The sequence below is a fragment of the Cyanistes caeruleus genome, chromosome 1 (assembly GCF_971803275.1).
Source record: "Cyanistes caeruleus chromosome 1, bCyaCae1.hap1.1, whole genome shotgun sequence".
NCBI lineage: Eukaryota > Metazoa > Chordata > Aves > Passeriformes > Paridae > Cyanistes > Cyanistes caeruleus.
In genome coordinates, this window is record NC_141701.1 from 62,308,056 (window position 1) to 62,323,835 (window position 15,780).

The 15,780-nt window shown below is 38.9% G+C and overlaps 1 protein-coding gene across 4 annotated transcripts in view; it reads left to right on the forward strand.

The window, feature by feature from the left end:
* ANKS6 (ankyrin repeat and sterile alpha motif domain containing 6) overlaps nt 1–15,780 on the forward strand; it is a 43,208-nt gene that overhangs the window by 2,782 nt on the left and 24,646 nt on the right. For all 4 annotated transcript variants that reach the window (XR_015288738.1, XR_015288732.1, XR_015288733.1 and 1 more), the window contains exons 2-6: nt 1,571–2,070; nt 4,354–4,398; nt 6,084–6,288; nt 9,711–9,817; nt 11,260–11,408. Coding sequence is in view for 1 of the 4 variants with exons in the window: in XM_086895807.1 (XP_086751933.1) it covers nt 1,571–2,070; nt 4,354–4,398; nt 6,084–6,288; nt 9,711–9,817; nt 11,260–11,408 (1,006 nt within the window). In the remaining 3 variants the exon portion in view is untranslated. The remainder of the gene's footprint in view (nt 1–1,570; nt 2,071–4,353; nt 4,399–6,083; nt 6,289–9,710; nt 9,818–11,259; nt 11,409–15,780) is intronic.

Here is a 15,780-nt window from a genome sequence, read left to right on the forward strand (position 1 = left end):
TAAAATATGGGGTTGCCATTTTCTCACTGCTAATTGACTGATTTGGTGTATGGCTTACATGATTGTCTTTTGCTTACTGACAAACTAGCAGAGCCTCTGACATTCAAGTGATATCAAAACTGGTTTGCTGGTAAAACTGGTGTCAGAGTTCAGTACTCTGATCAAGTTCTTGTAGATATTCCACACAAGGAGGGTTTGGTGCTACGTTTCCTTATTGGAAGATACTTGATATTACAAGGTTTTAACTTAGCCATGTAATACAGCAGTCTCTTGAAATCATAGTGCAAGCCTGACATAGCAGCTGCAACAGACATTTGAATCACATGGCATACCCATTACCAGTCCCTGTATTCTCATCACCATAATGCTGGGTGTTGGAAGGAATGGGTTAAAAAACACAAAACTGCTGAGGAGGATTGTAAGTCACTCAAGTCATCTTGCAGACAGAAGTAATTCTTGAGGAGCCTTGTGTGAACTGCAGGCCAGTGGTCCTTTAGCACGAGCTGGTAATGGTGAGTGCTTCTCAATTTCTCTATCTCTGTCTGTGTGTTGCTTTGGAGATCCCCACGTTCCTGAGATAACAAATAAATTTACTCTTTGCATTCTAGCTGCGGGAGTTCGTGGTTGTTCTGGCTGCATGCTTGTGCCAGCTTATGCACTGGGTATCCCAAATTAGCAGGAAACAATATGCGGCTGGAAGCCAACTCAAGCGCCTTTCTTAAAATTCATTTTCTGGTTGCTCCGTTTTGGTGCTTGGTGTTGTGCTGTGTATGTGACCATGTGGTCTTTCTGACTGAGGAGCAGAATACTTTCCACTGATTGTTTTAGGGAAGGCCATTCACACGGCCAGTTGTCCCACTCTGCTTGTAAGCCATTTCTCTTAAAGATCACCTCTAGTCCCCTTGGTATTGAGGGAAGTTCAGCTAACTTTACAACAGTGATGGTCATTCACCGTGTTCTTCTCTGAGCTTCATGGGCACATCTGTGTTCACTGAGTCTTCTTCCATTGTGGGATTTCATTGGTAGTTAACAACTGGAAAACAAGGGATAATACAAATATAGAAGACTGACTCTCCAGTTGATAAAATGGTCTTTTTTTCCATAGTTAGCACTGACTCTTTGCAGTTTTCATTCCAGTTGTTCAATAGTAATGAGGGTACTTAATAAAGATCTCTGGAAACAAGCTGGCTTTGATCTGTTAATGTGGTACAGCTGTGGAAATAAGAGGATGACAGTGATGCTCTGGGTCATGGAAGTTATGAGTTGGTGCCCTGCAGCAGGAAATGAGGCTGGCACTTCGTTGCTTTGAGCAGACCATCCTCTTCAATAGGTGCCTGCTTTATGAGTATGGTCACTGGTACATGTGGAATGGTTTAGTTTACAGTCCTCAGCTGATGATTGCTCTCCTCCAGAAAGGTGCCAATTGTCATATTCAGAGATGTGTGTATGATCCCTCAAAGTATACATATTAGTCGATAGGCAAATTTGGTAACTAAGTTTTCTAGGTTCAGAGTATGTTGTTTTTTGTTATTCAAGGTGTTAATTCTCTTCCGTATCTCTTTCTCCCAAGGTTTGGACATCTAAATGTGGCCCACATCTTGCTGGAGAATGGTGCTGATCTCAATGCGCAGAACAAGTTAGGAGCCAGTGTCCTCACAATGGCTTCCAGAGGCGGTCACATCAGCATGGTGAAATTCTTGCTGGAATCCGGAGCTTTTGTGGACAATTACGACCATTTTAGCACAAATGTACTTAACAGCAGCAGAGACGACCTTCCTGATATCACTCCACTGATGGCAGCTGCTCAGCATGGGCATGAGGCAGTAGTACATCTGCTGCTAGACTGGGGAGCTGATTGTAACTACTCTTTAAAGACAATGGGCTGGAGTCCTTTAATGCTGGCAGCTGTTAGTGGAAAGGTGTGCTTGGCACAGCAGCTCATAGAGAAAGGTGCCAATCCTGATCACTTGAATGTACTACATAAAACACCTTTTGAAATCTCTGTTGGTTTCAAACACAAAGACATGAAGGACTATTTGGAATCTCTCACAACCATCAGGCCTCAGGCAGGTATGGAATGTTATTTTTTTTCTCACTTTCTTGCACTTCTGATTGTGTATTTAGAAATTGAGGAGCTTATTTTGTATGGGCAGACGTAATTTGCAGCTGGATTTTTGAAAGTGTTGGGGTAGGCACACCTTCTTCAGCAGAGGTATGAGTGCCCAACTTCAGCAGATTTTTTTCCATGTTAGGATAAAATTCTTGTGTGTATGTGGCTGGTTTGGGGACACTTTTCAAGATATTTATGCAATAAATATTTTCAAGATATTTATGCAAACCAGCACAGGGAAGTGCTTAACAAAAAGGTTTGAAAGAGCTGGATTTTCCAGTTTTGGACTGCTTGCTATGAAACGTAAGTATGTGGCTAGCTCTAGAAGGATCACTTCCCACTGCCATGTGGACATGTCCAAAACTGTTGTCTACATTTGGTGTCACTCCTGCAGGTCAAGCTTCCCTTGTACTTGAAGAAATAAGGCCAAAAATTAGACATCTGTTTCTGCTGTAGAGAAGATGTTAACTCAGATATTGACTTATAGGTTATTGGAGCTTTCATGCAGCCATGCTGCCAGGCAGAACTGATTCATTGTAGATGTTTGCTCATGACCAGTCTCTTGAAAAGCAGACATCAGTTGGATAGAGTACACAGAGATCCATGGGATTCACTAGTGTCCTAGTGTCTGCATGTACAGGATGTATGTGCAGGCAGAGATGGCCTCGTGAATCTTGAAAATGTTCTGTGGTCATATGACTTGAAGAATTGAAGGACCCTGTTTAAGTGAGGGGACTGGGCTTGCTTTAAAGATTAATGTTTGTCAATTGTGCTGGGGGGGAATTTCTATCAGCAGGAGGGTAGTAACTCATTTGGGCAGAGAGGGGAGTAAAAACATTATTCTTCCACACAAATTTCTGCATTGGTTTTTGACCATACTTCAGTCTCCTCCTGGCACTGGAATCTTGAATACCCTGTGAAGAAGAAAGATAATTTCTGTCATATGGAAGACAGGAAAAAAGGAGCTTTTCATCTGATCCATTGGCGTAGGTAGGGTGAATTGCCTCCTAGAAGAAAGCAGCTCTCTTCCCACTGCTGTTCTTAGTAGCAAATTCAGAACTACCTGGAACGGCTTGAGTGTTCCTGTCCTTGTCCTTACATAGGCTTACCCAGATGGCAGTCTTTCCTTCTGGCATCTTCTCAAGGTCTGCTCCCTGAAACTGCCTCTCTTCCAGGGCTTTCACATGGCAAGTATGGAGCCTGCTCCCTTCCTAAACTAGTCTTTTGAAATCTGTTTTACAGGGGTGAGCTCATATACACAGTTCCTTCTATAAGACCACTTTCTGAATCAGGAGAAAATGTAGGACCTATCACTTTATTTCCTGGTCTTAAAATAAGAGTTTCTTGGAGTATTTTTGGCTTTTCAGCAATTGTTTTTGTTCAGCATATTAAGGTGACTTCCTCAGGAATCAAACTGTGAACATAAACCTTCTCTGTATTTCATAAAAACGCCAGAATTGGGCTAATGAAATCTCTCAGTGTCTCCTTGTTTTCCATAAAATTTTGTTGCCCCATTAATTCTGCAGTAATAATTTGTCTGTAATGATTTGGAAGATAGATGATGGTATTTTCTGGCATGAGTGGAAGGTGAAAAATATGTCACTATTTTTCCCTCATCTTATATAGTGTCAGAAATTTTGAAGCACTGGTAAGCCATGTAAAAAGAATGATTCTTCACTCAAAATATTTCAATTTGTAGTAATTACAGTTCTTATTATGGGGATGGTTATCTGGGAACTGAAGAATATAATTTCACAAGTAAATTGACACTATTATTTTTGTGACCTTTCCAAATTAACCTGGAAATACTCAAGAGGAAATAAAACTGGAGCAGCTTGTAAAACTCCTTTTGAGTCACCTTTCAAAATAATCCCGTATTGTTTGAGTGTTTGCTATTGTACAAGGGATTTTACCAGATCACAGACCCATATTGTAGTTCTTTAGTGGATATTTTGGACTTCCAAGCAGGAAACAAAAGCATTTCCAAATTGAAAAGCCTGTGCTGGTGCCTTATTGTAGTTTCTAGCTTTAGCTCTGCACAGAGGACCTTACAGGTGAGTCATTCTTGCCAAAGGTAATAAAGAAGTTGTCAATAATTTTCTTTGTTCTTATTAAATGCATGCCTAAACATATGTTTTAGAGTGGTTTAAATTTTTAATAGTTTTTCCTTTAAAAATTCTACTAGAAATTTTTGCCTTTTTTTTTTTTCCCGATTGCTAATAGGAATGTTTATATTCTTTCAGATTCAGAAAAGAGTCAACCTGATGTCTTTAATGCTTTGAAACTCGGTAAGTACTGCCTGATTCTTCCACCCTGTCTAGTTTTGTCTATCAAACATGTCCGTTTGATAGCATGGGAAACATGATTTTTGTGTTCCCACTTTTCACATGTGAGCTACCAAAACATCTTTGTGGGAAAGCCTCAAGTCTATTAGATTTTTAGAGTGATCATGTGCCCTTCTTCTACCCCTGTGATTTTTGAGATTTATAGATGTTAGTGTTGGGTCAGAAGAAATATTATAGGAGGGTCCAAATAAATACTGCTCAGCACACTGAGTTTCAGCTTTTTACTTGACTATGGATGGCAGCACTGTTAAAAAAGCAACGCATTAGGTTAAGGAGTGTCCAGGGTTCAAAGTAAATTCTGGCGTCTCTGTAGGTTCCAGGGTTTCTGTTTAACAAAGTCTGTGCTCTGGGTCTGTGTTAAAAAAGTCACCTGCTGTCTTTTACCAAATTGGAACATACAAATAATAGTTCTGTGCTTTTCTATCGTTCCCATTCCAAGAAATTAGCTGAGTGGCATTGGTGGGTGTGAGTTTCAGTGAGTGCATTCAAGTGGCTTCAGGGTTTGTCTGGGATTCTGACTGACTTTCCAAGGAAAATGTTCATGCCTGTGATTGAGTTGAAAGCAGCCTATGCCATGAAGTAGTTTACCTTCTGAAGGTCTTTATAAAGGTGAAGATTTTTCCATTTGCATGGCAGTTGATGATTTACTTGTTCTTGCCCCTGTTCCTGTGGTGGTACACACAGTCACGCAGTTGTTTTTTTTTTCTTTATCTTCTTCTCTGCTTTTGCCTGCCATAGGACATCAAAAAAATGCAGGACGTAGGTAAGCTTAAGCTCGCTGTTTAAGGTAATCCTGAATACCTCATACATATCTTAAAAGTGGTCCTACTTCAAGATTTAGGAAAAAACACACAACCTTGTTCAAATATGTTCTGTAATGTATTTCATACTGCTTTTCCTAATCTAGACAGGAACTCAAGTGACTAGCAGCTCCTTTATGTGGAAACCTGAAAATTAGGTTAACTTTTAAAGAACTGCAAAGATGACTAATGATGACAAACAACTTCACTCTTGAGCAAGGAGTAGGGAAGTTTTGTATTGGAAGCATAGCTCAAATACAGGAGGCAGAAAAAAGGATCATTGAGAATATAAGAAAGTTGAACGCTGGAGTAAACTCCATGTGATCTTGTGGAATTTTATCAGCAGAAGTTTTTAGAAGCAGTGAACTATCTCTGTAAGAGGAACTTAAGGGTCAGTGTGAGACAGGGCATTATTCTACCTGTTTAAGGCAGTGGATGGCCTCCAACACCTTTTAGAGTGCCTTTGCATCCACCTACTTAGAGTCTAAAATCCTTAGTTCTGTGGTTGCAGCCTGTGGAAATGGAACAGGGATCTTTGAAGGAAAAGTCATGGTGCCTCAGTACTATCAATTTTCCTTACATGACATAATCTTACAGTAATTTAATAGAAATATTTTTTTTTTGTGTCTTCACATGCAGGATACACTGCAGTTCATACAGCCTTTCTTTGTCATTCATTTAAAAAATAATTCTTGTAATGGGATTTTACCTTAAGTGTACAGGTAGAGAGAAAATGAGGAAAATACAGCGCCTCATGCAATTTTACGTAGGCTGGAAAGATGTACTCATTAACTAACATTTAGATTATGTTTTATCACTGTTTTTCAGGAAACTTTCAGCTGGTTAAAGAGATCATTGATGAAGATCTGAGTCAGGTTAATATTACCAATGTTGACGGTGCATCTCCTTTAATGATTGCAGCTGTAACTGGGCAGCTGCCCCTTGTTCAGCTCCTTGTTGAGAAAAAGGCTGATATTGATAAACAGGATAATGTTCATGGCTGGACAGCACTAATGCAGGCCACGTACCATGGGTAAGATATGTGCTCTCTTTGTGTCTAGCAGTAAAGAAGTTTAATTTTTCTTACATCCAAGGAGAAAAAACCCTTTTTGATACTGACTCTAGAAGCAGAGAGGTCTTACAAGAAGTTAGGAGACTCATGACCTCAGTTTTTCATGACTCTTGCACTGCCTTCAGCTTTTTGAAGCAGATCTGAGTCATGTTTTGATCACCACAGTATAAGAAAGACATTAAACTATTAGAGAATGTCCAAAGGAGGGCAGCACAGATTGTGGAGGGCCCTGAGGGGAAGCTGTGTGAGGAGTGGCTGAGGTCACTTGGTCTGTTCAGCCTGAAGAAGTCTGAGAGGAGAACTTGCTGTAGTCTGCAACTTCCTCAGGAGAGGAAGAGGAGAGGCAGACACTGATCTCTGTGGTGATCAGGACCTGAGGGAGTAGCCTGAAGTATCAAGGCAAGGTTTAGGCTAAATATTAGGAAAAGGTTCTTCCCTCACAGAGTGGTTGGGCACAAGAATGGTCACAGCACCAAGCCTGACAGAGTTCAAGGAGTGTTGGAACAAAGTGCTCAGAAACACGGTGTGACTCTTGGGCCAGAAGCTGGGTTCAGCGATCCTCGTGGGTCCCTTCTAAGTCAGGTTATTCTGTGATTCAGTGATGTTTGGACTTTAGAATGAATAGAGCATTTGGGAACCTGAAGCAAGCTCAGTAAGTACAGGGAACATAGTGCTCCAGGCTGTCCCCAGGAGTCTTGCGTACATTTCAGCTTCCATCCTTTGATGTTTTTCAGTATTGTGAAAGATACTATCACCCCTCCTGCCAGAGTTTTAAGCCTACATGAAGCTGCAAAACTTCAAGACAATCAGCCTTCCATGTGCAACATTTACCAGTCTTAAAACCATTCCTGTGTTCTCCTACAGCTTTTAGTTTTCATGGAGTTTCTGGAAATGGAACCAAAAGAATTGTTATTTTCTGTAAAGCTTCTTCCTAAATCTAAGTAGATGGTTAGGAGTCAGACCTCAGAAATTGCCCTGGCTGGTACTTCACATGTGATCTCTATCATACACTTGGCACTCTTTGAATACAGGATATTCAGTTTAGGAAGGTGAACTTTTCTTTGTTGTTGTAGAAGAGGCCCTCAGCGAGGTGAAGGTTCTCTTCAGTGATAGTGCATTAATTGTATAAATGCAGGTATTCTGCACCAGATTTTATTTCTGGTCAGCAAATCTCCTTGGACTGTGCAAGTGCAACAAAGAGGGGAAAAATAGGAGGTCAAATTGTTTGCCTTGTGAAACTTTTCTGAAGCAGTTCTTGGGACCTTTATTGATAGTAGTGACAGACGTTCCACAGAAGTCCACTAAGATCAGTTCTTCTGGTGCAGCTGTTTCACTTAGCAGCAGTCACCCAACACGCAGCTGGAATAGAAGCAGCCAGCACAAAGTGATGGGCAGGACTGCTGGTATATCCTTTTGCTGGTACTCAGGTACTTCTCTTGTTGAAGCGTACACAAAGCTGAGTCCTGCATGTTTTCAGATACTGGCTGTTCAGTTTACTGGAGGACTGGGTTATGAAGATTCCTTTCCCTAGTATATCAGTCAGTCTTCATAGTTAGGAAGCTTTGTTAGTAATTTTGTTAATATGATTAACATTTGAGGTAGTGGAATTTTAGGAATCTTTGGTATTGTTCATGCTTAAGTAAAGCTATCTAAAGGACACTATCTTAGTGAAAAGACCAGAAGGACGTCCCAGCCCTGGAAGTAAGGGTGTGACTTCTTGGGAACTTACAGCTATCCATGGAGATACCCCTTGTCACCCAAGATAATCCCAGCATCACAGCCATCTATGAAACCCTCTCAGTGCTGTCTGGTGTCATAGGTAAATAGTGACAGCCAGACTGCACCCAGAAACATCTGGATCAGTAGAAGAGCAGCATGAATGCTGCAGAAATACAGTTGCTGTGCTAAGTTTTACTCTGATGAGCAATCGTAGTACAAGTGGTGGTAGTACACTGGCAGTGTACAGGAGCCCTGTGTGTAAAGCCACATTCAGAGTGCCCTAGTGTGGGTGGAATACCTCAAGTGCATAAATAAGTACTTATCCTTGTAATTCTATGCTTTGTATCTGAGCCTTTTTTTTAGCATGGAGAGTTGCAAATTTTCATAACATCTGAAAATCTTTGGCCTCCACAGAGCCTCAGCTAACCCTTCCTCAGGACCACAAATACTATGAAGGGTCCTGGGCTTGAAAGAGGGAGCAGGCAAGGTCTCTCTCAGCCAGAGGCACTAAAAAATTGTGTCTCTCCAGGCTCTCAAGGTGCAGGACTGGAAAGCAGGATGGAGGGATGATAGTTTTAAAGAAGAGGAGAAAAGTAATAGGAAATGTGCAGAGGAGTTGTGGTGAGGATAAGCAGAATTTTTGTTAAAGGAGTAACAATCCTCCATTTCAGGCTGATACTGTGTGGAGTGAGTTCAGGAGTGGAAAAGTCATCTGTATAAGAAATGATGCTCTGAAGTAGAGATGTTGAGATCCATTTTTCAGCTTCATTATTAGAAGTTGAAGTTACCTGTTGGTGCTTGAGAATGTTTTTCTCTGTGTTGCTGATGTGTGTCAGAGTTTGATTTTGTACAAGGTCAGTCACTGCTCAAGAGTTTTGTATTAAATATATTTTCCCTAGCTTTGTTGTCTGTTCTGTTATTTCGTAGGCTGAACTAAGTATTGTTTTTAACTCACAAGGAGTCCTGCTTATTTATTCAGGTGTATCAGAGGGGAGAGGGGCTAACTGGAACAGGATGGTGAGTGTCTTTTTGCAGCTAGCTTTGAGGAGCTTTTGTTGGAGGTGTTTGTATTAGTTGGCATTTAATATTGATTGGTTTTGCATTTTAAACACCTCAGGGAAGTGATAATGTGCCTGCTCAATTATATAATTTATAGCTGTAATTAGGTGAAGTACTGCTTGGAGTTTAAAAGTTATCTTCAGTCAATTTGGTTTTTCTGGATGCAATTTCTTAATGTGCAAGTTGTGAAAATGACGTTGCACTGAAGTATTAGTGATAGCATATGATTACTACTGGAATGTCCTTTGTTGTTCCATCTGCTTTTCTGCCCTAGGTATTCATTGGCTTTCATGGCAAAGGTGTTCAGCAATATATTGCAGTCATTTCCAAAGGATCAGCTTAAGAAACTGACTATTCAAATTAGGCCTTTAAGGCTAACTGTCTGCATGTCAATTCATGTAATTCATCGTGAGTAAACAGTGACTGAAAAAGGATTTGTGGGAGCTTTTGAAGAGCTCGTGAAAAAATTTTACACTAAGTTAGCTGTAGAACATGTAAAACTGATCTCTGATTGAGGAATAATGTTATAAAATGAGTATTGGGGGCTTCTTTCTTCATTTACTTGTTCTTTAATATGATCAATGTCTTTTTTTCTTCCCTTAAAGAAACAAAAACGTTGTAAAGTACTTGTTAAATCAGGGAGCTGATGTTAACCTTCGTGCAAGAAATGGATACACAGCTTTTGATCTGATAATGCTGCTGAATGATCCAGGTATGCTGTTTCAAAATGCTCTGGAGAAATGTACAACATAAGCAAATACACATTCTTTTCAATCTAGAAAATACATTGCAGTTGCTAGTATCCTCTCATGTCCAGGCTGGACTGGACTGAGAAATGACACTCTGAAAGTGGTGGGGTTTGAGTTAATTGGTTAGATGTGTGTATCATCTGATACACTCATGGGTGATGCATCATGAGATGGGTTAACATTTTGTGCATTCCTCTTGCCTTTGGTCCTTAAGATGCTTGGAAACTGTGCTGTTTGTGTCACCAGAGCCAGCTGAGTGGCATTTGATTGTGGACGCACTGGTATTCTGTGGTGTCATTAGCACAGAGCTATGAGCAGGAGCTAGAAATTGCCCCTTGCCAAAAAACACCAAAGGAACAGGACAAGGAGAGCACAGTAGGAACAGAACTAGGCAACTCCTGGCTGAACCTCCCTCTAGTTCTGCAAAGGCTGAGAATAAATCACACCGTCAGGGTTCAGGTTTGAGTGGGTGTGCTGTCAGACAAGGCAGCATGCTTTGGGGAAGCTTGAATGAAACAAGTATTTTTTGTTGCAATTTGTTTTACATGTATAATTTGTTATTGTTAACCTTCCTTGGTAACTGACTTGATTTATCTGAAGCTAAAACCATTACTGCTAATGAAGTCTCTGAATTTACATATTACTGTGATCTTGGTTACTAGCAGATTCTTTTCCATGTCAAAAGTAGATCACTAATAGTAGAACCTTTGAGACAATAAATACAGAGAATTATTTTAGAACTAATTTCTGTGACAGAATAGTTTGTCATGCTACTTCTTTCTCTTTCATTCAGTTCTCTCTGCCTTTCTGAAAATCCTACCTGACTCCTGTACAAAATGCAGGTTTACAGAATTATTTTTTTTTGTTTTCCTGTCTACTGTCATGCTTGTTTTTTTTTGTCCTCTTACTTTTTTTCTTACTTCTTTTTTGTCCATCCTTTTTCTTAACATTTCTTTTCAGTTCCTCTGTTGTCCAGGCTGAGCATCGTCTTTCTCTTTGGGATTTACTTTTGAACTTCTTTTCTGCAACTTACGCTTGAAGAAAGAGTCTTCGTTTTCCTTTAATCTATTCTGTGTCAGGTGAGGAAAGGGAGCATCTCAGTATTGTTCTTAACTTGTTCAAAATGTGAGAGGAGGCAGTTCACTTGGTCACACATGACTGATTCCAGCTGAGTAGCATGCTTATTTTTATTGATAAATACCTTTAGAGAAATGATAAGAGCCCTTGTTGTGGGGAGAAAGCATGGGAAAATAGGTCAAGAAAGAAGGAAGTTTTGGGGGTTCCTTTGCTTTGTGTTTGAGAGGTAGATCAATTGCTACTTATGGGATTAACAGGGAAAGTGTCAGTGGCTGTAGTTTGGGAAAGCAAAACAGGCCAAACATTATCTTAATTTGCTTCCTTTCAGACACAGAGCTTGTAAGGTTACTGGCATCAGCATGCATGCAAGTAGATAAAGACAAGAATAAACTGAACAACAGATCATCTCTGCCTTGTTCCAGAAGCAGGCAATCCTTAAATGTCCCAATGTTGCCAGATGACAAAGGAGGCCTAAAGGTAAATATATTCATTCTTGATAAAAACTCATTAATTCCTGTAATGTATAAACAGAGAAAGCAGTTGCTAAGTGTTTTGGATCTAATATGTAACTGGGTTTGTTGGGGAGTTGTGTGTGTTTCTGAATTCCTTGTTGACAGTGTGTTCTGTTTTTGTGGAGCATAGCATGTATTCACCTTTTTGTCAGGTGGCAAGGCAGTGGGAAGGGTTTGCATTGAAGCTTTTCAGTGCCTAGAAATAGATTGCATGATTAAGTGGAAGGTACTGCATTCATTAGTTTGGAACTCAGTTTCCATTATGATCTTGCTTGTAAGTCTGGGCAGAGGGTAGACTCCTTCATCGCCATAAAAGTTAACAGGCTATTGACACTGAAAATTAAAAAGATCATAGCAGAGATTTGAAGAGTTGTGGAGGAGTGTGCACTTCAGGTTTACATGTCCTCTGGCATGCTGTATCCTTAACTCAAAACTGATGTTAGTAGGAAACAACATGGAGTTAGAATAAACGTATGCCAACTAAACAAAGATACTGCAACTTGCATTGACTGTTTGCAAAAGAGAAGGAAAAAGAGTAATTTTTGTAGTTGTTGTCATTATTGTTGCTTATTTCCAAGCATCAGTTTATTTAGGTGAACAATCTTACAGTGTATGTCAGAATTTCCTGGAGTCCATGATGATGTCCTTTAGGTATAAATATTCCAGGATCTTGAAAAAAGTCATGTTAATTTCCAGGCTATTTTTGACATGAATTTTAAAGGCCATTTAAAGTTCTGCTTTAGCTCAGATCTGTTTTGCCAATTTAACTGTGAAGGAACATGTGGTTGTTTTCATATGATTATGCTATTATTCAATATGATACAGCTTCATTATCAATTTAGATGGACCTGTTTTACTTAGGTGGGAAATTGACAGATTAGTTTATGGCTTTATGGAGTACAGATCTGTGAAAGTGTCCAGTTCTTTTTCTCACGATTGGGATTAATGAGCAGAGAGACTGCTTTCACATTTGGATTTAGGATGTTTATTTTTCTTATCTATATTACATTTTTATAGACAATAAGCACTTCTACGTACTAATCTAATGAGCTGCAAATGGCAAGGTAGGGCTCTGTCTATAAGGCCTTTTAAGTATAAACTGTTTAATTACCAAATGCTAACTAATTTATTTTTACTTTTAACCCAATAACTAAACACCCGTGTTCCACACTGCACACTTCTCTGTCTAATCACTCAATACTACTCAAAACTATGAAGAAGGAAGAAAGGCAAAGACAAGCTAACACCTTAGAACCTCCATCTCATCTGTCATTCACTACTATATCTCAAACTAAATTTTAAATATTTCACTCAGTGACTTAACATAATTTTATCTAACTCACACAGTCACATTCTTATTTTTGGAGTTGTTAATATATTTTTGTTCTTGATATGGCTTTACACTCTTAGTTGAATCCTTCTTTAGTGGAAGTTTTTGTGGAAAAACAAACATAGCCTTTGCCTTAGGTTATTAGCAAAACCAGACTTTTAATTTGCTTTGTTTTTGAGTTTTTGATAGATGGTTTTAGCTGTTATATTGAGGTCAAATTGCTAAGTTAAAGTGACTTGAACATTGTTTTGACACACAAAACATTTGGGATTGGTGGCAAACCTTCTATCTAGGTAAAGTTAAGGCCTGGTTAGGGCCTAGGCTTTAAACTTGAAGGATATCTTAACTCATTTTTAAAACAAAGGCTCTAACACAGATCAACAATGGATTGGATTGCAACCCTTCCAGTGTTACGATACAATGGCTTGAATTAGGGTCATAGAAGATTGTGAGGTGAAAAAAAAAGATTTCTCAGTGATAAGGATATACACACAACTATTGACACAAATATAATATTCTGGAATATTTACATAATTGGTCTCAAACCTACAGAATATTACAGTGCTTACTAGTCATAATCAAACACTTTTTCAGCAGAAACTGTGTTCTGAATAGTTCTATAATAAATATAACCTGGAATATAATCTATTCTTCCATCACTTCTTAGTGCTTTACCAATCAGCCTGTCTGACCATGAGGATCTTACATATTTACATTACTTTTACAAATACTCAAAAAGGGCAAAAATGATATTTTCAGGTTTTCTGGCTGGAGGGCAGTGTCATAACAGCAGTATCTCTTTGGGCCAGCATGTGACGAGAGGTTGTAGTGAGGGACCTCTCCTGGGATTTGTAGCAATAGTGTTTCTGTGCAGGCAGTTGCTCTGTGGTGAGCTGGAACTGTAAACAAAAATACTTCGGGCAACTCAGCGAGTACAGCATTTTTTTGTCTAGATCAGTGCAAATGACTGAATGTGGGGTCTGCAGGAACATGGCAGTGTAAAAGTGAGAGGGAATTCATGAAGCTTACTTGGCTTTACATCAGGAGACAGAATAAACACGCCAAGAACATCTTTGACAGATGCTCAGTTCTCTCTTCTTCCACTTGGTGAAGAAGATCCCCTGATCCCATAGTCTCCATCAGCACCCAATTCCACTGCTTGATGCTTTTTGAGGTCAGAATTTTTTTCACCCTGATTTAACCTATATCTCTTGTTGCCCATTAAATTGATTGATACTTGTTCAGCGGTCACCTTCATTTTAATAAGAACTGTATAAATACTTTGAGAACTATCACATTAATTTTTTTTTTCTAGTCTAAACAAAATTGATTAATGTGAATTTGTTTGTCGGTTTTGTTTTCTAAACTTTTTACTATTTCTTGTTTGTATGTTATCTGTGAAGATGAGAATTCTAAAATGAGTGATGACTAGGATCACAGTATCACATAAACAAAGCTACATACAAAAGCTATGTCACAGATGTGTTTCCTATTATCAGTGAAATTCACTTTTTTTTTTTTGCAGCAGTAACACTGTGCATCTGTACTTAGTTTCTGCTATGTTGTGACTGTTTTTTTTCTTTGGTACACCTGCTTTGTTCCTTTCCTATATTAGTACACTTGATTTCTTCTTGCATGCCAGCTTGATCTCTACTGAATAATGTCGATTTGGCAGTTTATTTAGAGTGTTAAAGATCCTTAGAAAACTGTCTAGATGGATGTCTTCTATAGACCTCAGAAAAACATGTTATGTTTCTTTGTTGTAGTTGTTAGTGAACATTCCTAAACCTACTGCACAAAGTATGTGTTGGGGTTAGAGGTATAGAAAATAGGCCCTTATCTGTGGTGCCTGGCTCTGACACCCAAAAGTTCAGCCTGAAACCATGGAGACAGCTTTTGAAGTTAAGCAAAGAAACTAACAATGTGAGTGTGTAAGTTAGAGTTCTCTTAAATCACTGGATGAAAAAGAGTTTGGAGTTTTAGTTATATTAATAAGTGAATCCAAGATGGAGACTTTGGGGTGTTGTCTTTTCTTCTTGTTCTTCTTCCTTCTTCATCTTCTTCTTCTTAGGGTTTTTGGGTAATAATGACTGATTGGATGGAAGAATCCGTAGTGCAGCACACAGGTGTCGGGTCAATGGGTCATTAAAAGAAATAACTTACTTGGCATTTGATTATTGGATAATAATCCAATATAAAGACCAACATAAAAGACCTTGGAGAGATTCTTCATTTTGCACTTTTCTATCTTACTATATGTAGCTCCTTGTACTCTGTATATATGTAATATAGATAAGGAAAGAATAAACAACTGAGCCTGAACATGAGAAAATAGCCTCTGTATTGTCAGTCTTGGTCCTGGGGAAAAAAATCCAACCACCCCTGTCACCGTGACAAGTATGTTCTCCCAGTTTGAGATCAAATAATTTGCAAATTGTCTCACTTTTTGGCTGTGGTCTTTTCCTTTTATTAATTTTACTTGAAGCATATGTTTCTCAATTGTTTGATGAATGCTACATGAAATAGCAATAAAAGCTTTATTAAAGTCAAACGGCATTCCAGCTTTTCCTCCCTTCTGCTCATGTGACTGGTTACTCTGTCAAGAAGAGATTCATTTGGTAGCATTTATTTTCAACAAACCTATTCTGGCTGTGTCTTATGAACTGTGATGACATAAAAAAGTTTTTTCAGTTATGCCTTTTCATGTTAAGCATTTTGATCAGTAAATTTTCAGATTTTCCTTTCTCAGTAGTTGTATATTTGCCTTTTGCCTGATTTCTATTAATTCTTCCATACTCTTTAACTGAAGATAATCAATATTTGTTCAGAGGTTATGTTGTCTATAATTAATCTGGGGTAATTTTAATCAATATTGTCTGGTTTTAATTTGTGTAAGCTCATTTATATACTCTTACTCTGTTAAGCAAATGTACATATATTCCTGCCTTCCTCCTATTAATGGTATTCACACTAAAATAACTGATTACAGGTAGGCTGCTTTTGAAGT